General features: G+C 45.6%; 12 protein-coding genes across 12 annotated transcripts; 6 read left to right on the top strand and 6 right to left on the bottom strand.

Moving 5' to 3' along the window:
* Positions 1-335: 335 nt before the first annotated feature.
* Positions 336-1,181, top strand: AOL_s00006g453 (uncharacterized protein; the record flags this gene model as incomplete). Its single annotated transcript, XM_011119762.1, has 1 exon — positions 336-1,181. One exon carries the CDS (start codon positions 336-338, stop codon positions 1,179-1,181), a length of 846 nt encoding a protein of 281 aa, XP_011118064.1.
* A 691-nt stretch (positions 1,182-1,872) lies between these two features.
* Positions 1,873-3,179, top strand: AOL_s00006g452 (uncharacterized protein; the record flags this gene model as incomplete). Its single annotated transcript, XM_011119761.1, has 2 exons — positions 1,873-2,537; positions 2,621-3,179. 2 exons carry the CDS (start codon positions 1,873-1,875, stop codon positions 3,177-3,179), a joined length of 1,224 nt encoding a protein of 407 aa, XP_011118063.1.
* A 263-nt stretch (positions 3,180-3,442) lies between these two features.
* On the bottom strand, positions 3,443-6,232 carry AOL_s00006g451 (uncharacterized protein; the record flags this gene model as incomplete). The annotated part of the gene is made up of 3 exons (XM_011119760.1): positions 3,443-3,646; positions 3,732-5,545; positions 5,605-6,232. The coding sequence occupies 3 exons, from the start codon at positions 6,230-6,232 to the stop codon at positions 3,443-3,445; spliced, it is 2,646 nt and encodes an 881-aa protein (XP_011118062.1).
* Positions 6,233-6,753: 521 nt separating this feature from the next.
* Positions 6,754-7,089, bottom strand: AOL_s00006g450 (uncharacterized protein; the record flags this gene model as incomplete). Its single annotated transcript, XM_011119759.1, has 1 exon — positions 6,754-7,089. The coding sequence occupies one exon, from the start codon at positions 7,087-7,089 to the stop codon at positions 6,754-6,756; it is 336 nt and encodes a 111-aa protein (XP_011118061.1).
* A 72-nt stretch (positions 7,090-7,161) lies between these two features.
* Positions 7,162-8,654, bottom strand: AOL_s00006g449 (uncharacterized protein; the record flags this gene model as incomplete). The annotated part of the gene is made up of 3 exons (XM_011119758.1): positions 7,162-7,330; positions 7,419-8,323; positions 8,397-8,654. The coding sequence occupies 3 exons, from the start codon at positions 8,652-8,654 to the stop codon at positions 7,162-7,164; spliced, it is 1,332 nt and encodes a 443-aa protein (XP_011118060.1).
* Positions 8,655-8,983: 329 nt separating this feature from the next.
* AOL_s00006g448 (uncharacterized protein) lies at positions 8,984-10,487 on the top strand (the record flags this gene model as incomplete). The annotated part of the gene is made up of 3 exons (XM_011119757.1): positions 8,984-9,051; positions 9,117-9,683; positions 9,746-10,487. The coding sequence occupies 3 exons, from the start codon at positions 8,984-8,986 to the stop codon at positions 10,485-10,487; spliced, it is 1,377 nt and encodes a 458-aa protein (XP_011118059.1).
* A 1,869-nt stretch (positions 10,488-12,356) lies between these two features.
* Positions 12,357-13,406, top strand: AOL_s00006g447 (uncharacterized protein; the record flags this gene model as incomplete). Its single annotated transcript, XM_011119756.1, has 1 exon — positions 12,357-13,406. The coding sequence occupies one exon, from the start codon at positions 12,357-12,359 to the stop codon at positions 13,404-13,406; it is 1,050 nt and encodes a 349-aa protein (XP_011118058.1).
* Positions 13,407-14,118: 712 nt separating this feature from the next.
* Positions 14,119-15,457, top strand: AOL_s00006g446 (uncharacterized protein; the record flags this gene model as incomplete). Its single annotated transcript, XM_011119755.1, has 4 exons — positions 14,119-14,450; positions 14,522-14,643; positions 14,708-15,199; positions 15,258-15,457. The coding sequence occupies 4 exons, from the start codon at positions 14,119-14,121 to the stop codon at positions 15,455-15,457; spliced, it is 1,146 nt and encodes a 381-aa protein (XP_011118057.1).
* Positions 15,458-16,677: 1,220 nt separating this feature from the next.
* On the top strand, positions 16,678-17,619 carry AOL_s00006g445 (uncharacterized protein; the record flags this gene model as incomplete). Its single annotated transcript, XM_011119754.1, has 1 exon — positions 16,678-17,619. The coding sequence occupies one exon, from the start codon at positions 16,678-16,680 to the stop codon at positions 17,617-17,619; it is 942 nt and encodes a 313-aa protein (XP_011118056.1).
* A 748-nt stretch (positions 17,620-18,367) lies between these two features.
* Positions 18,368-20,226, bottom strand: AOL_s00006g444 (uncharacterized protein; the record flags this gene model as incomplete). Its single annotated transcript, XM_011119753.1, has 5 exons — positions 18,368-18,828; positions 18,899-18,991; positions 19,053-19,640; positions 19,708-19,932; positions 20,148-20,226. 5 exons carry the CDS (start codon positions 20,224-20,226, stop codon positions 18,368-18,370), a joined length of 1,446 nt encoding a protein of 481 aa, XP_011118055.1.
* A 1,212-nt stretch (positions 20,227-21,438) lies between these two features.
* Positions 21,439-21,729, bottom strand: AOL_s00006g443 (uncharacterized protein; the record flags this gene model as incomplete). The annotated part of the gene is made up of 1 exon (XM_011119752.1): positions 21,439-21,729. One exon carries the CDS (start codon positions 21,727-21,729, stop codon positions 21,439-21,441), a length of 291 nt encoding a protein of 96 aa, XP_011118054.1.
* Positions 21,730-21,998: 269 nt separating this feature from the next.
* Positions 21,999-23,202, bottom strand: AOL_s00006g442 (uncharacterized protein; the record flags this gene model as incomplete). The annotated part of the gene is made up of 3 exons (XM_011119751.1): positions 21,999-22,648; positions 22,719-23,042; positions 23,124-23,202. The coding sequence occupies 3 exons, from the start codon at positions 23,200-23,202 to the stop codon at positions 21,999-22,001; spliced, it is 1,053 nt and encodes a 350-aa protein (XP_011118053.1).
* Positions 23,203-24,562: the final 1,360 nt, after the last annotated feature.

The following is a 24,562-nucleotide window of genomic DNA, read 5'->3' as shown; positions in this document are numbered from 1 at the left end:
TCTGAACGTACTCCGCCAGCCTCAATCCAGCTGAAACATTTCGAGGCGGGAAGTGTGAATCCTTATAATTAAAGTCTTCAGGTAGGACAGGTAGGTTCCATGATTAGCACATCAATGGCTATCGGTGCCTAAGCCCAGTACATATATTCCCCTTCATTCCGGTGCAGGTTTTATAATTAGATGTTTCTTCTAGACTAGCTAGACGGGAAGTTTTGATATGATCCTGCAAAGGCGACAACGCTACTACATCGATAAATACACCGATATGCGCCCACAGATGCAGATTTAAAACATTCAAACCAATATTATTGCGAACTAAACTTTCCAATATAAAAATGAACGGTTTATACAAATATCGGCTGCCGGCAGGGGCACAGACCTCAAACGAAATCCCACGCCCACCACCCACCGCTACAACCAATTCCAACCCAAGCTCCAACTGCTACCTCCCCGCAGAACTCCAAATGATGATACTCGAAACCGCAGATTGGAAGCTGCAACCAATTCTCGCACAAGTCTGTCGTTTCTGGCGCAATTTCATCAAAACTTCCGCACAAATCCGACTTAACAGATATTTCCCCGTCGAAGCTACAACCTACGGGTTCGACGGTAGTGCGGGAGAAGAAGAGTTCCCCAGACCTCGACCTTGGGTACATAAGTCTTTGACCTATCTCAGACAATTCATCGTGGATAGTGCTGGTATTCAAAAATGTTCATTTCGACCTTGCAAGATTGAAGTTATCGAACGGCGGTCTGGGTATCATCCTTCCTGCGGGGTTTGGCCGGATATGCATTGGGGTATGTTTAAGGATGATCCGGTTACTATATTTCCGGGAAGGGATAGCGGCTCTTTAAAGCTTGCGGAAAGGGAGATCGTGGTCTCTTTCGACTGTTGTGAATTCTGTGAGAGTTTGGGGGATAAACAGAATCAAGTTGTACCCTTGGGACCGGTTGCTAAAGTGGCTAGTTACCTGAGCTTTGTCACCAAAGTGGTGGCTTATGAGATGTCGAAATGCTTGCAAAAGAGGAAGAGGGGGAAGTGGGATGAGGGGACTGTGGTTGAGTTCTGGATGGGGAGGGAACCTATTTTGGTGTTTAGTCCGAGAGGGTGTGATACCGACACTTTGAGGTTGTGGTTTGAAGCTAAAGTGCGGGAATGCAGGATTGATTGGTTTGCATGACATGATTCAGAAAGCTTTCAAGAAGTTAATTGAGATAGTTACTTATAGAATCAAGAAAATTTCTGGCCATTCTAACTGATATCTAAGTAGGTAGCTAAATCATGTACATAGTACGGGCTTCAATCTGTGATTGAAGAAGTTTTGTAATATAGATATGCTTAAGACTTAGGTATCCAAGCCATATAGAATCCATGTTATCAAAACTTATCAACTACCTAGGTAGTTAACGATTAAGTCGGGTATGCATGATTTATATTTAAAAGTTTAACATATATAGTATCTATTACTATTCAAGTACTTACATGCACTCAAAATTACGCCCTGTAATAGAATTCCCAAATCGTCGGATTAAGATCGGATGACCACCAGTTATAACGTTACCGATCTTAGGCTAAGGACTCCTGCCATGGTTTGATCTATAGCAGTGCTATTATAACCCGGCCCTAGCGCAAGGGTAACGACATTTTCCAAGCCGTTTGTAACAGGGGTTAGTTCCTCATTCCAACATTGAACAAAAGCTTAAAGATCCGATCGAAAGACCCGCATAACGTTAGCATGGGACATTTAAGAACCAACTGGCGGTACCTGCTTGGCATAAGATTGCAATTTTGGAAAACCTGCGACTCGCCCATAAGTCACTACTTAAGTACTTAGTCTCTATGCTATTAACCCAATTTTAACCCCCCTCAAAATGTTACATTCTTCCCATATGCATCTTCTCGTTTTCTTCGGTTTTCTTTGTTGCGCATTTCCCTGGCGCACTTTCGCCGCAAATGCCTTCGTCTATCAATACAAAAACCAGAATGCTCATATCGCCTATAAGGGCGATGTCTCCATAACCTGGAACACCTTCACAAAAAACGGAGACCCTTGTACCATCCAAATGGGTCCACAGAATCATTCCTGGTTTTACGTCGGCGTTCATCCAAATTGGGATCCCAACCCGTTTTTTTTCGAACTCAAACACCTTAGTTCCGTTAAATGCAATTCCAGAGGCGAGAACTGCGTCGACTTCGATAGTACCACATCCGGTGGCTTTTTTGTTTACACCAATGATGAAATATACAATCTGGAGTTCGCATCTTCTGTTATCGACCTAAACTTCGATCGTGGGGATTCAGGAGAGTATGAACTGCAACGGACGGTCGACTTTGGAAAATCCGAAATTGGGAAAGTGAAATTCGAAGGTAGTGATGGGTATAGAGTTCAATTGGGAAAAGATAGTTGGTTGAATAATAATACCTACGAGCCTAGCGTTACGCTGGATTATAAGGGGAATAAGGGTCGTCTGCGAGATTTCGAAAATGGATGCTTTCTGGATCCAAAGTATTCCATAGACTTTATGAAGCAAGAATGGTACGACACGTCTCCATTAGATCAATCGGTATTCACCATGCATATATGCATAATAGCTGACTAAATTATAAATCTGCATTTAGGACCGGAATTCACGATGACTTTGGCGTCGACTTCACTTTCACCAATAATAAAGCCAAGGCTTCCTTTTACCTCAAAGCCAATCGAACAGAAATGACCCTCACTTTCACAGGAAATCGCAATGTATCAGAAATCACAAATGAAGTATGGAACTATCCGGAAATTGACTTGGATGCAAGTGACCCCGAAACGCCTGGGTTTGAATGGAGGGGTGGTGGAGCTGTGGCCTTTGGGAATGACAGCCCCAGTCGACCACAGCCCACAGTGGTTTCTCTTGATTCTACTAGCTCTACAGCATCGCCCACTTCAAGCCCAACTTCAGTCATGCAATCCAGCACTAGCAGTGCAGGTATATCCCCAGTACCAAGCACTAGCCAATCTTCGGAGAGGGTAACTTCCTCGGATTCTACAACAACCACCGGTCTGACGAATTCACAGTCAGGGCCGGGTCCCGAGACTTCTGTCCCTTCCCTTGCGATTCGACACCATATCGACCTTAGAGTATTGTGGGGATTCTTAGGTTTGATCTTTGGGATTTTGCCAATGGTTGCGGAGTTGTAATTGTAATAGACAATGATGATCGACACATTTATCATATCTCCAAATTGTCTTCACCATCTGATTATCTGTTCTTGTATATATACAAATTATATGAGTCTAATATTTAGTTAGCGGTGTGCCCACGAACACGACTTGTGTTTGTGTTCCATGCGGTCAGACAGTCATAAGTATTTCAGTGGCCTTTGCTCCCTGCTGCTTTGCTGTATAAAATACCGATCGAGGATGAATCATTGTCCGGCTAATTCATCTGAGTGTTCATGTCTTCAACCATACTGCCACCTTGCATCAGAGACTTCCTCAAACCGTTCCAAACTCTTCCTCCCAACAAATTGCTCAAATATAACCCTCCTACTCTCCTTCTCAATCGTCACAAAATCCACAAGGCCGCATTCACTTTCATGAAGCTTGGTCAAAATCGCTTGAGCCGCATACGAGTTCATTCCACTATTACGTAGGAAGGCTTCCCACTATACCACCATCGAAGGTCAGCTTGTATCTTAACGATTACCCCGGAATTAATATAAGGGAAATATTTAGGAATTGAACACGAACCATAGTCTCTTTTTCTGTGATTTCAACTTCCAAACCAACGTTTTTCCATGGAGTCGAATGGAAATCCATAGTTTTCACTACCCATTTCCCAAGTTCTTGAACCCCGCTTTTCCCACTGCCTGGGATGATAGTGACTTCGATGTTACCAATACCTTCACAGAATCCGATGAATGCTGCAAGGATTGCACAATCCGTTGTACTTAACTCGACTGACTCCACCCCGCTTCCTCCAAAGTCAATAGAAACCCCAACAGCTAAGTTTTCATATCTTCTAGATAGTTCAGATATTCGAGCTCGTATTTCTTCGCATGTTTTTGGAATGGAGTCCCCGCCGCGGGATGATAGATTGGTAGGGAGAGGTCGTCGTCTAATCGTTTGTAAATCGGTCAGAATAATCCCCGTCAGCGGTGAAACAATAATATCCGCCTCTATTGTGTATTCCTCTGGAACTTGGTCTTGTTTTCCAAATATTCTAACAGGAGAAAGTTGCTCGAAATGTCTTTCTATAAACTTGGAATTGGGGCAAAAGGACTTGATGGCCTTGTAAAGGGTACGATTGGCGAGAAATGAGGCGGCGATTATGAATGTGGAAGAAGGGTCGGACGGCAATGAGGAAACTTGAATAGATGGCTGTACTGTTGACGGATCGGTTTGCGAGCAAGAAATGGCTGAAGGTATAGGGGGAGGGGCTGCTGATGAGGAGTGTATTGTAGTGCTTGGGTGGGGCTCCGTGCTACGGTTTTGAAGGGACAGAAAGGATGAGAGATTGCTCCTTGGATCTAGAAGGGGTGCTGCTACATATTTGTGGTTGGTAGTAGGTCTCTGTAACCTCCTTCTTTCGATCAAGCTATCGAGATCCGTCTTGGGTTGGATTTTAGCACACTCAAGGTCTTCATCTTGCTCTTGCCCATTATCCCAGAAACTCTCATCTTCATCTTCAATTACCGTCTCCAAAGGAAGCACTGGAAACACATCTTCGATGCCTTTCCATAATTCCTCTTCAGTTTCAGGAAAGATCGTCTCCGTAACTCCAGGTTGTGAAACAGTCGTATTCCCGATTGTCCAGCACAAGCCTGCAATATCAAGACTCTTTCTATATTCCCAATTTACCATAACTTCCTTATCAATGGCACCAACTAGATCGTCGTCATGAATCCCACCTAAAACCCACGGTGGGGTTGGTCTCTTCCAACTAACAATTGGCAACTCGACACGTAAACCATCTTTGGGCTCCTGTTCTGACTTCGTCGAGTCTTCAAGTTGCTCTTGCTGTAGTTGCATCAAAAAGAACTGTGCACCGGGTTCCATAACCTCAAGGGAAAGCTGAGCCATTGCCGAATGGGTAAGGTAGTCATCTGTGATAACTTCGTCGTCATACCCACCCTCTGAAGGGTCCAAAGATGGTGGGATCAAGAACTCCTCGACAATATCCGAAAATTTTACCTTCTTTGTAGGTCCACATACCTCTGGTGGGATATCAGTTCCAACCGTCTTATCCAAAACGATATTGTGTTTATTTGGACTAGTGAGCGGAGGCGTCAACGGTGTCTCGACATGGAGTTCTTTTGGTGGAGGCCTAATCGGTGATGAACTGATGAGGGGGGCCAATTGAATAGACTTAAATAGTTTAACGGCTTCTGTATCTTCGTCGAGGCTCTCATTCATCAGATTACCGTTTTCAAACGTCGGGATAAAAGGTAATTTATCCCCTGTTTCAAGATTCAAAGGTTCCAACTGCTCCACTAGCTTATTTAGCGGAACTGGTGTTAAAGGAATTAGTGGTACAGGCAGTGGAGACAGAGGTGGTGTAGTATCTTTTGGAATTAGTATCTATGCATACATCTAGTTAGCTCTGTAGCTCCAAACAAGATACCAGCACTCCTATGGAGAATGGAAATCACACTAACAGTTGAAACATCGTAGCAGTCGTCCTCACAATCTCTGGTGGGTTTCTTTTCAGCGTCCGGGTTCTTCACCGTCTTCCTCAAGAACTCCAAAACCTTTCGATCAACTGCCATTCTTTCTCCGGCAAGGTCCGCCGCGATCTCATTTCGTCTTTCCCAAGCCCAATACGGAAATTGTAATTCCCCATCATCGTCCTCTTTACTTGGGACCACTCCCTTCAAAGGAAATCGAGTCAAATCAAGGCGTTCATTAACCGTATTAGTCGATAAACTAGCTTCATAACATAGTAATGGTTCATCGAGATAAAAGTCGTCCGATTTTTGATATCCGTCTTCAGGGTTTTCGGCGTAAACACGAAGCGATATCGTCTTTGCTAACAACAAGCTAACATCTTTGACAACTTCGAGGCGTTCATTGGTAGTTGAGTGAACACTAGTAGTTCGGAATGGTAGGTTTTCAAGGAAGTTGGTGATAAGGTTTACATCATCTTCTTCAGTATCGTAAGGCAGGCATATAAATGAAAGTGGTGATATAGAGGTATGGCCCTCAACTAAATCGTAGGCTCGGGCATATAGCAAAAGGGATTCGTCGTGCATCATGGGCAGGGTTAAGTTCAGAATCAGAGTTAGTCACAGTCACTGGTAAGCTCAGAACGGACTGGTGGATTGAGGGAGTAATGTGATGTGGGGATGAGCCTAGACGAGCGATTGTAGGGCTTCTGTTAAGCTGGAAGGTTGAAGCTGTGTCTGCATATGCTGGTGACTGTGCATCAACACAGCTGGTACGCACAAACATTCTTACGGAATCGATCCCAAACAATCGAAAGGACCATCCTATTGGCGGCGATTTTGGATACAAATACGTCTAACAAGGCTAGCTGAAGTAAAGCCCCGCAAGTTTATCAAAATATTATGCATTACCGTAACTGCTAGTTATCCCCAAAGCTTCCAACAAAGTAAAACGCCGTTCTATGTTGTGAAAGTGATAATATACATTAAGCAGTATGCAGTCCAAGTCAAGTCCAACGAAACAAAGGCACCAAGGTCAAGACACTAAAGTCAAGGCTTTTTTTGAGTAACATAAATGAAAACAGAGAACCTGCAATTAAGATAGCCTTTTAACCACCAGTGAGTCGGCGTATGAGCTCTTCGATATCAACCCCACTATTGGGATTAGCAGGATTGATATTCTCTTGTTTGGCTTTCTCGTCGTCAGTTTGGGTTCCGCAAACCTTCAGTGTTGTTTGTAGAGGTAATCCTGCAGGACGGCGAGGACATCGGTAAAAATTCTGAGGGTTACCCGAAACTTCTGTCAAGATGCTGCAGATTGGCAAGGGTGTCTGGGTACTGTTACAGGTGCCGTCCGTTGTATTTAGTTCGGCGGGGTTCTTCTGCTGCTTGAGATCCCCGGATCGTTGTCTATGGTGGGATCTCAAGGACCTGCTGGGTTTCATATTGCTGGGTAGGAAGGAAAATGAACTTGGCCCAATATCGTTAACTCCGTCTCCAGAAAGATGCCAATGGTTCTACCACCCCCTCTGCTGGGAAACATTGCCGGTACCGCCTTGAGCTCCAGGTCCACCCCTGCCACGACCCATCTGGTTGTTGTTGGTTTGGGCTTGGAAGTTGCCATAGGCGGCATTGGGATTGTTGAAACCACGCTGTTGCTGTTGTTGCTGTTGCTGCTGCTGCTGTCTGTTCGCGTTTCATATAGTTTTGTTAGTGCGTCACGTTGGCTGACTTAAAGGTAAAATGTATATTTTAAGAACGATACTGAGCGTACAATCTCTGCTGTTGCTGCTGCATATACTTCTGCTGCTCGAACCGCTGCTGCTCTTCGGCATAGGAATTGGCCATTTGAGCTTGGAATTGTCCCATCCCTTGGGGCCCGAAGCCGCTGCCCTGTCCGCCGGAGTTGAACATCTGCATGTCCTGTCGGTTTGGAGTATTGTTGCCGCCGGCTCCACCCATCATGTCCATACCAAAATTTGGCATTCCGGGCATCCCAGGGATAGGGGGCATCCCTGGCATCCCTGACATCCCAACTTGTTGCATCATAGCCGCGGCCATTTCGGGTGGTATACCGGGCGGTAGAGGCATCCCATTGGGGAAACCACCTGCCCCTGTGTTAGGCATGTTCGGGGTATTTCCAGCGCCGGCCCCACTGGCAGCACCTGTCATGTTCATTAATTGCGAAGGGTCAAGCATGTTCCCAAACATCATCATGTCCTCCATCATTTTCTTTGGGTCAAAATCCTTCCTCGTGTTTTCCTGTTTCTGGCAATAGGCTGTCCATGTGAACTCGTCGAATCCGTAGTTGAAGTAATCGGAGACGTCAGATCCCGGGTTCCTCCAGGGTTTGGATGGGAGATCATCAATGTTAAGGGAAGTCAGCTTTTCACCGGTAGATGGATGAATGGGTATAGCACTGATATCTAGAGTCGACGTTGCTATAGGTGGTGGAGTCGGTCCTCGAGGGGCAGGTGTCTTAGTGGAGACGAGTGCTGCCGTACGAGGAGCTGGGGAGACGGCTTGTGGAGCGGCGGCGCGTTCCTTAAGATCCTGGTGCGACACCTGTCGCTGAGGTGCAGCAGAAGTAGTGGCTTGTCGAGCTCCGTAACGAGTAGCACCCTGAGGAGGTGGCGCGACGGCTTGCCCAGCCTTAAGTTCCAATATGAATTCAACATCCTAGGTGAAGTTGATAAAGGCTGTTAGTTGCCTATGGTCAAGTGCATACACAGGGTAACTTGGGGAACAATACATCGTCATCATCCTCAACCTCAATTTCCTCCTCGATTTCTTCTTCATCCTCCTCTCCTTCTTCTCCGCCAGCTCGTGCAGTTTCTCCGCCATTCGCTACATCGTTCATGTTGATATCCTGGCGCGCAGGAGCAACGGCCGAAGGTGCAGGTTTCGGAGTAGAATTGTCATTTGAAAGGAGGTCCTGAACAGTCACTTGATGGATAGGCTGTGCGGGAGGGGATGCATCCCCGTAAAAGTCGTCGTCGTCGTCTTCCATCGTGCTGGGTTCTTATGGTGGTGATGTGGGGTGAGAGAGGATGGAGTTGGGTGAAACGCGACAGGATGTTGCTTCTTGGTCGCCGCCACCCGTATGCAAGCCACAATTCAGTCAGCCACACATCTTGCACGCGTTCCGCCACACGAAATATGATATCCTTCGCCAACCTCACATTAATTTCACATCAACCTCCCAGCAGCAACAGCACCATTGTACCGCGAAGTCATCAAACCCCACAGTAGCGCCCCAAATAGTGACTAGCCCTGCTTTTCGATACTGGACGCTTCCCGTAATCCAACTTAAAGAAGCGATTCTCGCAGACTTCCGTCATGTCGTCGCTTTTCAATCGTGTCTCGAGCACCCCAACTGCCATAAACACAACAGCTGCCAATACATTGTAGGTTATTGCATTCTTTTTTATACTAATGAAACAAAAGGTTGTAACTAACAGAACTTCACTAGTGGTCAAGGTTCAGGTGCGGCAACAGGTGGTTTGGGGGCCAGTGTCGCCGGTGCATCTATCTTCGGCCAGTCGACGTCGCAGCAGCCCCCAGCGTCGGCGGGTCTTTTCGGCCAAAATACCACAACGGCACCATCAGGTGGTCTATTTGGCACCACGGCACCGACAGCTACTACGGTTCCATCTGCTGGAGGGCTCTTCAGCTCCGCTACTACAACAACTAGTGCACCAGCCGCCGGAGGGCTATTTGGCGGAACTACAACGACCCCAGCGCCAGCTGCTGGAGGGCTCTTTGGTTCAACGCCTGCTACCACATCGACTGGTGGAGGGTTACTGGGCGTACCTACGGCTACAACAGCCGCGCCGGTCTCTTCTGGTCTCTTCGGATCAACAACAACACCACAACCAGCCGCTGGAGGGGGACTCTTTGGTGCAGGCTCGGCTACCCCCCAGCCAGCTGCAAGCGGCGGGCTCTTTGGTAACTCAACAACGGGTGGAATTGGTGGTGGTGGCACTAGCGCTGGTGGGTTATTCAGCCAACAAGCGTCAAAGCCCATGCCAACTCTCCTGTATGTATCTTCCTCTTCGCAGGCTCCAGATCGGATTTCATACTCACAATTACTATTCATAGGAGCCAACCTGCAGCGCAACCAAGTACTGGGCTATTTGGTGCATCGGCAGTTCAGCAACCCCAGGCGTCTCTTTTCGGACAAACACAAACACAGACTCAAGTGCAACCTCAGGCCGTAGAGATGAACTTTAGCAATATGAGAGGAACAACAAGATATGAAGAACTACACGCGGATGTACGGTCTCTCCTAGATTTCCTAGACGACTATGTCCAGAAGGCAATCGGCATATCGCAAGAACTTGGCGCTAGATCGGTCACCCACAAGGATGCGATGGAATCTGTCGAAGACGATGTTGAGCATGTCGCTAGGAAACTCGGATTCGCCACAACTTTCTTGAACAACGATGGCCATTCCATCGGCCAGCTTCATAACGCCTCTACCCAACTTATCAATACAGCAACTTTGAGCACAAGGACAATCGATATCCTTAGGCTTCCTATGTCACAACGATCTCACTACCTTTCAACACACCACACATCAAACCCCGAGTATTCGTTGATGCCATACTTTGAAGAGAAGTCCAGTGAACTAGAGAGCAAAGCAACACACTTTCTTGCGACCGTTGGTGAGGTGGAAAAGACCCTGGAGGCCGTTGAAAGAGATGTCGGGCAGGTTAACATGAGTGCTGAGAGTAAAGTGAGGGAGGTTGTTAAGGCAGAGAGAGTTGTATTCTCGGGCATGCTTGCTGTAGCCAGCAAAGTGGCCACTGTGAACGAAGATTTGAAGACATTGACCAGATGATTTACAAAAGAAAAGGTGTTATTTTTCAATTAGATTAAGTCAGAGCCCTGCTTGTTATTTGAGCGATATGATATCACTTTCCCCGTTTTGCACAACGTTTACTATTCTGATGAACATAATGTACAACAGCATTAATACAACTACAAATACTCTTACGTCGATGAGGCCAAAGGATGGCCAGGAGCGAGTCGCTGCCAAGCACCCTATTTCCATCCGCATGCGCATGCATGTCAAAATTTAGAATCGCTCGGTACCACCCGAAGTATCGTTTATAATTATTATCATAATGGCTGTATAGGAGCTGTTCAGGACCTTGCATTCTCCGGAGCTCCGTCGGTTTCGTGGGATCGGGTTTCTTTCGCTACCTCTTGAGATCCTCGAATACCCGCCCTAAGTTGTCCCAGATTCTGCAGAGTTGACGCCGTGTTTGTGTGTGATAATGCTGTGCCACCGAGTACAAAATAAACCAACACCACCAATTGGCTCCCAAATCTCAGCCTGCATATTCGGTTCCGTCCAGCCTCCTGAATGCTTCCCGCAAATCTAACACAAAATGATCTTATATAAGGGACGTTTTTGTCTATTGATTCCTCTGATGCCATCCTATAGACGTTTGTCAGATATCTAGGCATCTACACCGAAGGATCTGTTCGAATATCTTCTTTTATTCTCCTTTCCTTTCATATTTTCTTCTTCTTGCAAACTCGAGATCTTATACGTTTATGGCGCCAATCTTCGACAAAAACGACGTCATGGGATCTGGTTGGAAAGCTCAATTTCTTAAACTGGCTGTGTGTGTGCAACTGCTGGTTGGAATTGTAACGGCGGGGCTGGACCTGCAAATGCAACAGAACCCAGGATTAGAGACAGCAGTAGTGGTTCTCCAAAATATAACACTACAGGTTAGTCCTCAGTTTCTTGGAAAGTGAAATTCTTCAACTGTTTGACTCGAATCCGAATCATCTCTTGACCGCCGACGTATAGCCATACGGGACCTCCTATTATGGCTTCTTGGCAAATGTAACACTTGGTAGGTACCTATAATACAGGTCGTGTCTATTCATTCCAGTTGTTATTTTAAATCAATTCTAGTTGTATCAAATGGTAGCTCACAAAGTACATTATCCGACTCTCAGGAACACCGCCCCAAAATATCACCCTTCGGTTGACTGGAGGGCAGTCAACAACGGTGGTCTCGTACTATGATGATCAATTGTCTCCCTCATATACCGAATGTGCTGATTTCGACCTCCCCAAAACACCAGCAGGCTTCCTCAGCTGTAAACAAAATTACTCCCTTCCAGGTCTGAGTACGAGACAAACGTACTCCCACTGTGTTAGCTGCCTAGTGTACGATATTGAAAAATACAAGGCTTGTATGACAACTCACACCGCAACCTACATGACGGTGAAGCCTACGAGACCACGGCTAATTTTGAGAACTATTCACTGACTGCTGTTGTCCACTGATCCCTTTCCAAGACGACGGATCTAAGTCGTCTACATATAGAACTTTCAATCCCCCTCCCGAGCTAGCTTCTCTAAGAGGCAATGGAAAGTTTGGTTACGATAGATTTTCTTTGGAAGATTTAGAGTTGCCGTCAGTACCCTTTATAGCTGCCCCCTTCGAAGACGACTTCCCGCAACTTGGGTTCGGTATCACTTCTAACGATACAACACCATGGTTTCTACAATCAATCTGGAACCAAAGTCTAATTAAAGTCAAGGGCTTTGGGGTGTACCTTGGTGCATACGGTATTTTATGAGTCCAATCACATTCTAAGAGCAACTCACTGATAAAAAGTTTTAGAGAAAAACTCAAGTCAGATAGTCCTCGGAGGCATCGACACTGCGAATTACAACGCCCCTATGATGGTATACGAACATGATTCGGCCACCAATGTACAAACTCTAGCTCCTATTAAAGTTTACACTGTAGATACTAGTACTTATGAGAATGGCCCCTCTCTAAGGTCTCCGCCAACAGCTTTGTTGTTGGGAGAATCCGATATTCGAGTTCCTGAATACCTTTATGACTGGTTAATACAAAGGATGGGCGTAACATATCAATTACGTGAAAAAAACTCGAACAAGACTATATGGTACACGGACTGCCTAAATGCTAACCACATTACAATCTCGCTTAACATTACATTGCGCAACATCCATATCGCTCTTACTTCGGAGCATCTGATAGGGAAAGTTGACTTGAGCTATGGGGAATGGCAGCATGTGGGAAGCTCCTATGGGGAATCAGCTACGGGAGAGGCGTGCAGAATCTTCTTGGGCCTATCAAAGGACTATGAGCGAATCAATGCCAATGCCCCCAAAGCAGACATCTATCTAGGAGATCCGTTCTTCAGGGCGGCCTATGTCTGGTTTGACTATCAGAATAACCAGACGGGATTTGCAATTCCGAAGCAGGATGTTAGGGCGAGCGGTATTACGGGGATTCGGGCAGATGGCATCGTCGCTACTGTGGGGTGGAATGGTGCCGCCATTTTGGCCCCGAATACCAGCTATCTATCTGGGTGGAATCCGTCGAAATCGGGTCCACGGGTAAATATACAAGTTCTCGCGGGGAGCATAGTAGCAGGACTCATATTTATCGGGGCAGTTGCGAGTTGGGCATTCTGGCTCGTACTCAGGAAGCAAAACGCGCCAGAAATGCCACCGGCTCCAACCGCAGGACTCGAGTTAGAGGGCCAGGCTAAGTTCGAGATGCCCGCAAAGCATGGTAATTGTGAAGTCGTCGGCAGTGGAGGATATCCCAATGAACTTCCAGAAGAGGACCAGCAAGAGTATCGTCGGGAGCTCCTCGCTAGTCATGCATTCCCAGCGGAGCTACCGGGGAGTACTATATTGAGGTCTGGCAGAAACAGCCGTGATAGTCCCTCTTCCCGAGATTCGAATGTTTGATACGATACATCAATTATTTTTACACAAAAATGTCACCATATCGGACGGGATAGTCTAAATATTTCCTGAGAACATCTCATTTCGAGTATAGCTCGCTCAGTTCTACTTCCAGAGATCTAGAACCCGTGTATACGTACTGTAAGCTTAGCCAAACCCAAATTAAGTCTGTACGCCGTAACACTGGTGCATCTCAACCACATGGACTTCACTGAACTAGCCTCGAGACTATCACTGAACTTACATTCTCAAGTATGCAATGCATGCACACACAATATTAATATTCGATGTAACACATTGACTGTAGAAGTAGAGTTAACCGTGTCATCTAGAGATTAATATTGTATTGTGATATGTCGTAAATCGTTTAGGCAGATACCTATATAGGTAGGCTGTATACATATAGGGCTCGATTAGAATTATAATTATAAGGTAATACCTAGCACTTAAGAAGATACCTAGGTATCTGTGGGTAGAGACCGTTGCCCCAAAAAGGTACGAGTATTAAATATTATACTGATTTATAAATGTAGATATTAATATTAAATACTTCTTAGCAGATACTGCAAGCACCTCGACCTAACACCTTCATCTTACATGCATCGCCATATCGTTCTTATCTCAAGATACCGTTAATACCTATAGCTATACTATACTGCAGTACCAGTGCTGACCGAACGACTAGTCATTGTATGCTTGATAGACTCGCTTCACAATGGATATTAGTTTGAAATGCAATTCGCTCGACTGCAGGGCGGCCCTTAATCACCTCGCCGTCGTTACAACATGCAGTCACATCTTCTGCACTACTTGTGCCGATAACCTCCTCACCAAACAGGCAGCATCTTCTCACCACCTCGGATCAATTGCTCCTACCTGTCCAGCTTGCCATACGGAACTGAAGAATCCCGACGATATAGTTAAGACTAATTTAAATCCAACTGACGACTACAAGACGTCAGTCCTTGGCGGTCTGAGCCCCAGCATCATCCTTGAAATAGCCGGACGTGGGATCAGTTTTTGGATGTATCAGACCACCCAAGAGATGTACGTCGGTCTCAACCATCCGAACCCATCAAATGATGATAGATTTACTGATAATATACCTGTTTATCAAGCGTCTACCAAGAGTATCTCTCCAAAACGTTGATGGAGAAGTTCAATCAACTTAGTACCCAGTTCGACAATGTAATCCACGAAGCCAACACTGAAATCAGTGCTCTTCAGGAAAAGCTCAAAAGTATGTCATCGTTGAAGGTCGAATAAGCATTTGCTGGTGGGAATAAATCTAACAGACTTTCTAGCCTTGACGATCGAGAATGAAACCATCTCCCGCAAAAACCACGAGTTAGGCGAAGCCCTCCGTGAGAAATCGCGAAAGCAAATCGAGATCCAGGAAAGATATGACAAACTCAAACGCAAGAGCTTGGTATCGCATGTTCAAACGGCAGCCACTAGTTCTGCCGATAGGGCCTTGAACCATGCTCTCGGTTCGTTCCAAGGCCCATCGAACGGCCCAGCGGGATCGGGTGGAATAAACAACGCTCCATATCAGCAAGGCCAACAAGCGAGAAATAGTGGAGCCGGCCAGTTGCCATTTACTGAAAGAGAAAGACTGACTATTCCGAGCGGCATGGGGAGTATCGAGAGGAGGGAGGGAAGCGTTAGCGATGGGAATAGTGAGAGTGGAAGAAGAGTCGGTACATCCGCCTCACGGTCGCGTATTCCAATGAACGGAAGAGTCGGAAGCGCTGGGTTTGGAAATTGGAATACCGGACCGCCTAGAGAGAACATTGGTACGTCAGGAAGTTACTCCGAAATACAATTACCCTGTGCTAACGTCTATATCTACAGCTGGTGTTATGACCCCCATAAATGGTCAGAGCCATCGCCAACGACTTGGTCTCGTCGATGGAGGGAATAATAGCATGAATCCTTCTGGGTGTGGTATGATGCAGGGCTGGAATGCAAAGCAAACAAAAATGGGGAATTCCAGGCAACGACAGGTGCTAAACGAGATGCCAGCCAATGTGGGGTGGCATGGGTCTCGTTGATCAAGTCAAAAATATTCCTGGTGAATGAGACCCAAACGGAAGGTGACGAGACAGAGCACATTTGGCATTTATACGGGCCTGGACTCTCAAGGCTGCTCGCACTCGTGCTGGTTAAGATACATACTAACTGCACTTGAAGAACCTCGCTATAGAATGTATATTTACCCTCATAATATAGTAATCTATGAAATCAACTATGCAAGCGCTTGCTAGTCTGCTCTGTGAAACTACAAGCCTCGTGTTCTAGCAGCTTCTTGATGTTCTCCTTCCATCGTCAGCCCTTTCTTCATACCGAATGTTCTAAACCAGGTCAGGTACAGCACCAATTTACCTTACACTAGCTTCTGTTACTCGGCAACTGCCTACCCTCCGATGCGGTTCAACAGACCGCAAACTGCGATGTCGAGCTATCTTGCCAGTTGAGACGCGTCTTGGCGGGACTCCCGTCGAAATGCTCTGATGAAGCTCCAATGAAGTCTTACAAAACGATCAACAGCGAGAATCAACAGCTTTCCCCCTCATTTTACTCTATCAACCAGTTCTCCGCCACCGTAAAGCCTTTGTTCAACATGAATAGCATTCGAAACTCGAATTTCAAGGGGTACCAGGCACACTTTTCTATCCAGTTCTCCTTCAGCATGCTGAAATACCGCTACCCCGTAGCGACTTGGAAGGCAGATATTTCCAACCAAACCAAACCACCAAGCCGGCTTCATGCATCAACCGGATGGCACGGGTTAATCAAAACACCCTTTTAGGAGCAATGGAGGAAAGATTGAGGCAATAATGGCCAATCGACTTGGTTATGGAATTCTTGGGTCGTACCAATTGTGACAAGATGGAAGAGCCATGTTGATTGTTGGAGATATCGATGTCTTCGTGTCACAAGCTCCCTGGCCCTGAAGGATGATGAGAAATTTCGCCCACCTGACCCCTCATGACCTGTGACTGGAAGTTTGGATCAAGTCTGAAGGCATTTTATGATGGGTTCCCCCCATTTGCCATTACTTCTAGGTCGATTCAATGCAATTTATCTCAGCTCTATTGGAATCACGCGAACAATACCTCGAGTCCAAAGCTCATTTATCTAGAAAGCCTATTCAGAAATCTCATCCATCACGCCCGAAGGCAGCACATGGTATTTCCTTCATTCCCTCAATCTCTCAAAGCAAATCGGTCCTATTGTTCTCACCCACCTATTAACCTTCTCCCGCACAAGAATGGCAATGCAACAATCCAGCGATATTTATGTTCCGCTCGATATTCAGTACTTGATACTTGAAAGTGCAGACTGGGACGATCATGCAATACTTGCACAAGTTTGCTCTACGTGGAGGAATTTCCTTCAGACATCACATACTGCCCTCGACAAGCGGTACCAATCTATTTATGAGATCTTCCCCGTTATACCCTTGGGTAGTCAATTCACAACGCCCAAGATACATAGAGCTCTATCAGGACGTTATATGGTGCTGGGATCCGGCTTCGAGTTCAATTTCTGTCATTGGGTGCCCTTCGGAGCCAGCCAGTATAAAAGCCATGGAACAATACACCAGGAGGCTAAGTTCATCGGCTTCTTCTCTAAAGACCCCGCAATGAGACTTCCTTCCAGGCCCGGCGATCACATCAACATAGCGACTCGCAGGGCCGATATATGGTTCCAACGCAACTTCGATCAGGGGTACCCGATGTCCCTCGATACTGGGGGCAGCATCCCGACTGTTGGGCGACTTCTTTACGGTGCACTCAGCATCGCAGAAAATGGGTATACCGGCGCCGACCACGCCGTCACTCTTCTGGAATGTTGGGCCCAGGCCTTCTACGATCCTGTAGTCTTTGGGATAGCGTGGCGAGTGCAATGTATATTAGGGGGAGGCCCTCCCTATCTGGACCTTAGTTTCGACATTCAGCAAGTTGGTACGGGACGGAAGGAAGGAGCGACCGCATCGTTTCTTCAAGGAGTGTCGCCGTTCTTTACCCCATTAGTAGTACTTCTTCTTCGTCAGGCTTTAGCCTTTCGAACCAAGGCGGCCCTTATGTTTAGTTTACAGAGACTAGTTCCTACACTCAGCAGGACCACGTGGGCTACTGGTATTTGCAGCTTCCTTGCCCTTTTATTTTTCCTTCGAACGGGGTGGTGGTACCCTCCTCCCGCGTTTTAGTTTACTTTTACCCCGCTCCCCTTCATGTTATCAGAATCAGTGCTTCTCCTTCCCCCTCACGGTACTTGTATCATTTTAGATTTACCCACAAAGACGCACGATCGCGATAAATCTTGCTCTACGTGTTTATAGATGTTGGCACAACTTTCACAAAGATTGGCGATCAAGACTTCGTTTGAACCTAGCTAGAAATACCAGCCATATCAACCTAGTTATGATCGATGCGGTCAAGCAAGTACGGTTCACAAATTAAGGGACCATGTTACCGTGTCCACCTAATCACCTCAATGCTTGATTGTGTATTGTCTGCATATCTCAAATCAATGAACAATTCTACCTGAGATCCAACAACTCGGTATTGCGATTTGCCATGGGATCGAAATGGCTTCGCCGGCCCCACCTTAGATCTTATCTGGTTTACACCAAGACCCTCACCGAAGCTTTACATCGTATTTAAAGAAAAATTGTATAGATTTAGAAACTTCAAACTCAACTAAAATGGAAGGCTAAGCCCCCAGTAAGACCAATTTAGAGACAGGAATCCAACGTCTCTTGGGGCCCCAGGCCAAGCGTTTCGATAAGTGTATAAGCCACATATATTTTATGAAGTCACGGACTACTGGTCCATGAAACGTTACGAAAGGGGGGGGGGGGGGGAATTATAAAAAAATATATATATATATTTAAAAGATGAATTGCGGGCGGAGTCTAAGATCGTGCTAATCGTAGCCTTGAGGCCATGTGAGCCCTACTCATCTTGATTTGGGTCCCTGGGGCCTTTGAGATGAGAAGTACTTCCACGATACTTGGGTTCAGGGTAACCAAAATTATTATTCCCGGGGCCGAACCAGTTCTGGAACCCAGCTTCGTCTATTTCCGGGTCGTCTTCATCCACGTATAATAAGGGATCAGCCACCCGACCAGAACCGGGGGTCTTAGTTCTCTGGAAAGTCGGAGGTGGGGTTTCCGCGATGAATTCAAATCCGCTGAAGGGGCCCGGACGATTGGCTGTGGGATACAGTCTTAGGGCATCTGTGAAGGTAATCCAATTATCCAAGCCGCCGACGCGCGCACCAGCATTGAACCGGAACCCCTCGTTAGAGTTTTTAATTGTTTCCGGTAAGTTATCTAACGCTTGTTGGTAATCCGCCACCGAAGCCCCTGTTATTGCGTCTGGGTTGTCGTGAAGCTGCGCAGTACAATAGCATCCTAAGTATCACAATACGTATCAAAATTAGTAATCAGGGACCTATCGATTGATATATCCAGAAATCCTTACCATAAACTAATGCGCATTCCTCCGGGTATGCGCGTCGAATGGCACAAGCATGTCGGACACCTGAGCCCCTTCTTACACTTCCTTCTAAACCCACTACGGGATCAAAATTCCGCACTATCTTTCCTTCTTCGTCGCACTTACAAAAGCTCTTTACAAGACGTAGTGCGTCTAGTTATGGATCCCATCGCTTTGTCCCTTGAGGCATACTCTTGAAAATTTGGCCAGTCGAGAAATGCCCATCGTGGTTCTGTGTTTCTAGAAGATTGATAATTGGCCTCTGACGATCTACATTCTATAACCATCTTTCCCGAAATAAAATAGCTCGGGGGAACATCTACTCTCAAGGATATATTACTGATATGGCTTTTACCCTCGTCGGCATCAACTTGGTCCGAAGTTGGTAACGAGGTAGATGAAACCGAGGCCTCTAGTGAGGTTGGAACCAATGATGGGGTCGATACTGAAGTCCCATCTAGCACCGAGGCTGGATTTGGCACCGCAGTAATAGTTAAACTTGTTGTTGCTGTTGCTGTCGAATTCGCATCGGAGACGTCCCTTTTATGAATCAAGAACCCAGACATTTCTAGGGAGCCTGTGTTTGAATTCGTGCTCCCTTCTAGATCTTTGAGCTTTGAAGAACCTTCTTCCGAGTCAAGCGCCTCGTGGCAGTCCAGTAAGCTTTCTACATCTTTCGGATTCCCAGCCGCGCCTAGTTTATCGTCATCTACAAGCTTGGCTGGATCTAGTGTATTAGTCTTAGCCATTTGCAAAAATGAATATCGGACGAGAGATACTAGTCGGAAACTTACAAGTGCTAAGACGCGGAGTAGATATTCCCACCGTAGGTGACCTTTGACCAGGATCATTGAACAAGTAAAGGGTAAATTTTCTTGGTTGCTGCTGTTCCTCGATGTGATCGATTTTACTAGCTGCTTTCTTCGAACTAGGAGCCGTCGCTCTGTTACGAGGAGCGCGAATCACTTCCGCTAGGGTGTGAGAGTCCTCGATGTCGAGGTTCGACGTCGACTTAGTTTCTTCAAGTGGAGTTTGATTCAACTGATAATAAAAAATTGCCGTGCGAGAATTTTTTTTTCAGTGGCTTCAATTCATGTAACTCGAATGAAGGATTTTCAGATTTCATTTCGCAAGGGTGGCTCTGCGTGCTGCTAGAGGCCTCTTAAGTGAGGTATTCGAATATTCGTGAGCAATAGCTTAGAGGGCTGCAGACGATGGGAGTAGGCGGTCTTACTATGGCAAAGTGGAATCGAGCTTGTCTGAACTACTAACCCAATTCCGATCAAGAGAACACGGAGAGCCCGAGGCTGCATGATGGATAATTTAAAATTAATCGGCTACTATAGGTGCCGCTTTGTATACGGGAACGGCAATATTCAATTGAAAGGACAGGAAATCGATTCGACTGAGGGATAGTCCGCAGGAACAGTATAATTTCGTGTAGGGCTTAATTATACCAACTTCTGCAGCTATATAATACAAACGACAAATGCATGGTCAATCTCAATTACTCAAGGGAGAATAGGACACTATAATATCCAAAATTCAAGCTGACATTCGTAGAGAAACCTTGATCAATATTGATAAGACACCCTTGCAATATCAGTTACGGATTGGTTACAAAACGATTGAGGGGCCCAACATCACCGTTATAAAGTTGCTAGATCCTATACTATACTGTTGCATATGCAGATGCGTAAATATCATCGAACTACAACAATCAATCCAATATGAAACGCAAGATTGGCATTTTTATGCACAGCCTAGCAACTTCTGTTGCAATGTTGGGGCTGATATGACTATCGAGTGCTATCAGCTAAGGATTTTTCCATTTATTGATCGAGATCTCGAGAGCGCTCACTAGGAATAATAACAGTACCAGTGCTGAAACCCAAGGGATACTACGCCTCGAGCTTGCCAACAATCTACAGCTTCGTGATTGATGAAATCTAACTATTGAGATTACTATATACCTCGATCTTCGTATTCAATCCAACCACCCGCTTCTCGTGGCACCAAAATATACCCCTGAGGCAATGATGTCGGTGTTATTTTGAGCCAAAATATATTTTTTTTAGCTTTTCTCCACTTGTATCCTGCCGGAGTTATATACACGGACGGAATACACCCCTTTATTTGGCTGGGTATACTATACTTTTCCCACATAGGGCTCCCAGATTTGAGGCGACAGTGTTCCTATATAGTATATACATATACCTTCCATGTATGCATCTGAACACAATCTTTATACATGTATGCTGTGAATATTCAGTTTTAGATCTGTAACTCAACGCCTATCTTATAGATTTGAACTTAGTGGGGCATGTATACGGCGAAGTAGATACAAGAGAGGAATCCAAAGATCCCCAATATTAATTGACAATAGGCCTAGATGAACACACATCTAAACATTTTATTGAGTGAACAAGGAAAAGGAAGAGAAGAAGAAACCAACCACCCATACACTCCACCAATAGAACATACATACGCGGTATAAGGATCTAGAGCCGGGGGGCACGTAACCTCTAATTACCACCTTTTTTACGCCCATCATATGGCTTGGGATACCTACCACCTTTGGTACGATCACGATATTGTGGCTCGGGATAACCAAAATCATTATCACCGGGACCAAACCAATTCTGGAACCCAAACTCGTCGATCTCGGGTTCGGTTGGGTCCGTGTAGTCGTGATATATTCTACTGGTGCGCACATGCCCAGGTGGCAACGGCCGCTGCACCCGCCGCGGCCCTACCTCATCCAACGGAGGTGCGGAATCGATATCGTTTGTCTGAATAGGTCGATTGGAGAACATCCTTAAATCTTCGGTATATGTTATCCAAGCGTCTAAGCCACCAGTACGCGCCCCGGCGTTGAATCGAAATCCCTCATTTTGGCTTTTCACTGTTTCTGGTAGACCATCTAATGCTGCTTGGTAATCGGCCACCGATGCCCCTTCTACCAAATCTGGGTTGTCGAAAAGGTCTGCGGTGCAAAAACAACCTGTAAAATATGAATATGATGGGACACGTTTTCGTTAGCGGTGCGAACTTATTTTTGCGAATTCGACTTCCCTGACAAGCTCTACTTACCATAAACAAGTGCACACTCATCAGCGAACCGGTTATTAATATGTCCGGAACAGGAATGATGGACCCCTGACCCCCGTTTCGCACTTCCCTTCCTCATCATTACAGGATCTGGATTCAACACCATCCTTCCATCTTCGTCGCACTTGCACAGCTCGATGCAGCTCCTACGACGAGAATTTATTGCCCCTATTGCGTAACCTCTTGTGGCATACTCTTTTTGAAAATCAGGCCATCTGAGAGCGGCCCACCGTGGGTCAGAGCTTTTAGAAGCATCATACGTGATTTCCGCCGCCCTGCATTTTATATTCACCTCCTTGATGAAAAAACTCTTGGGAACATCAACTCTCAATGATATGTTACTTATGTGGCTTTTCCCTTTCTCTTCTTCAGCAGCTACTTTTTCAGCTGTGGATAAGGGGATAGGTGAAGTCGAGATTGCCGGAGCTGATACTGAAGAGCTAGTAGAAACCGTCACGATCACTGGTTTTGAACTTGGTGCCGTAATGAGGATCGTGCTTGATGCTAGTGTTGATGCCTCGTTTACCTCCCTTTTGTATATTGATTTTCGAAGCTTTTCGCGAGGGATTGAATTTTCACTCCCCTTATTTTTGCGGTTTTCGACAGCATGTAGAATATCATTCTCTACAATGCGATATTAGCTATTGAGCGTAGTAAATTAACGTTGACGTCTCTATATCTGTCGTTTACTTACGAGGGGTAAGATGTGCGGTAGAAACTCGCTCTGTGGAGAAATCGCTACCAGAATCATACAAACGAAAGTCAGAGTTTTCCGATTTCTGCTCCCCGGTAAGATTACTTTTGATATCCGTTTTCTTTCTAGCTGTGGTGGCTTCGTTGTTGGAGAGAAAAATATCTTGCGCTTGGGGGTTAGAAACCCCTATTTCAATCTTTGATTCCGTCTCTCCGATTGAAATTTGGTTCTGTGAATCAATTTTGGTGATATTATATCCTTTCCCTGGTGACTTCATTTGGGCTTCCAATGAAATACCCCTAGTGTTTTCGTCGTAAGGATGCACTTGTATATTGCCTTCAAGATTAGAAATAAACATTCTATGAGCAGCAGCAGTCTAAAAATGGAAAAGGCACATAGGCTTACTATGGCAGAGTGGAACCGAGCTCGCTCGGGCCACTAGCCCAAGCCCAATCAAGATAATCCGAAGGGCTTGGAGGTGCATCGTGGATGGCTTTGATCAATCGGAGCTTCGAAGGCCGCTTCCGGACCGGCGTTGCAACGTTCAACTAACTTGAAAGAAAGAAAGCCAGAGAATCCGAGGGAGACCTAGCTCGGGAATCTGATTGAGGAACAACAATTTTGGTATAGGACCTTTTGACGTTAACGAGACTTTACTACGAGAGATATTTATTGACCCAAAAGCAGAGGGGAATAGGAGGTATTATGTATATTAGTCTACGCATCTCTTTGTGATAGCAGGCTACAAAAAAGCTTTGATGAGTTAGTGGCTTTTAATTTGTACTCTGGTTATACGTAGTGTAGGCCAAATACTAGCACCAAGTTAGGAAAAATACCCAACTACCCTCCGAGCTCCTAAGCTAGCATGAGAATGTGTATTGCCACCAACTCTCTTGCAACGTTGGTTACGGATCAGTTACAAAACGATCAAGGGGAATAACATCTTCGCCGCTGAAGCAAGCTCAGGAAGGAACCTGCTCAAAATGTTGCTAAGAAATAAAAAATGCGTTGATAGAAACTTTATGGTGGATCTGTGAAATGTTGGTAGGACATGCAGGTGTCATTTTTATTGCTACTAATATGATATGATATATATGCTCTGTGAAGTAAGGCTTGTAATTTAGTCCGGGATGGGCTCGGGCACGCTCTACGCTGTTATATACACGCTCGCTGGGCATACCAGCAGCCTTCGCGAGTGGTGAAGACGGCCGTTTGTGGCATATCAGACCCACACATTACTCATTTTCTCAGCAACTTTCTCAACAGCAATTTTTGAAGAAATACTACCTAGGTAAAAGAGTATGAAAGTCTCGATTGAGCAAAGTCGTTAGTATACTCTTTCTCTTCCTTGTGCAGAGCGGATACCAACGAGACCAGCGGATACCGCTTTTCCTCTACCTTGTATAAATCTATATTGATAAAATGATAAATCTTAGTCACCGATGAGCTTATAATTTTGGCTTGGCCTGATAATTTCGGTTTAAAATGATATGATCAAAGCAACAGCTGCTACCATATATCAAGTCCTACAATGCAATTTCAGAATAGTATTATTTTCGACCTTATTCGTGCATCGTGCATTTACGTGCGTAGCTAGCTAGCTAAAGAAGAGCGTGTGTATATGTGTATAAAGCGTGAAGCGGGCCTGCATTTTTTATGCACAGTATCCAACAACTATACTAGCACAGTGCATCAAATTTCGTTGCTATTTTAGAGCCGAAACCTTTATTGTTTATACATTTAGCGCTTCATATGATCATACTGGATCCAAAAATTCAAAGCGTTGGAGATTAACTAAAAGAATTCTGGTATTCTTTTAGGATATCAATTGCGACTTAGCTTTG

The sequence above is a fragment of the Orbilia oligospora genome (genome assembly GCF_000225545.1).
Source record: "Orbilia oligospora ATCC 24927 unplaced genomic scaffold scaffold00006, whole genome shotgun sequence".
Taxonomy (NCBI): Eukaryota; Fungi; Ascomycota; class Orbiliomycetes; order Orbiliales; family Orbiliaceae; genus Orbilia; species Orbilia oligospora.
This window is presented reverse-complemented; position numbering and strand designations above follow the sequence as displayed.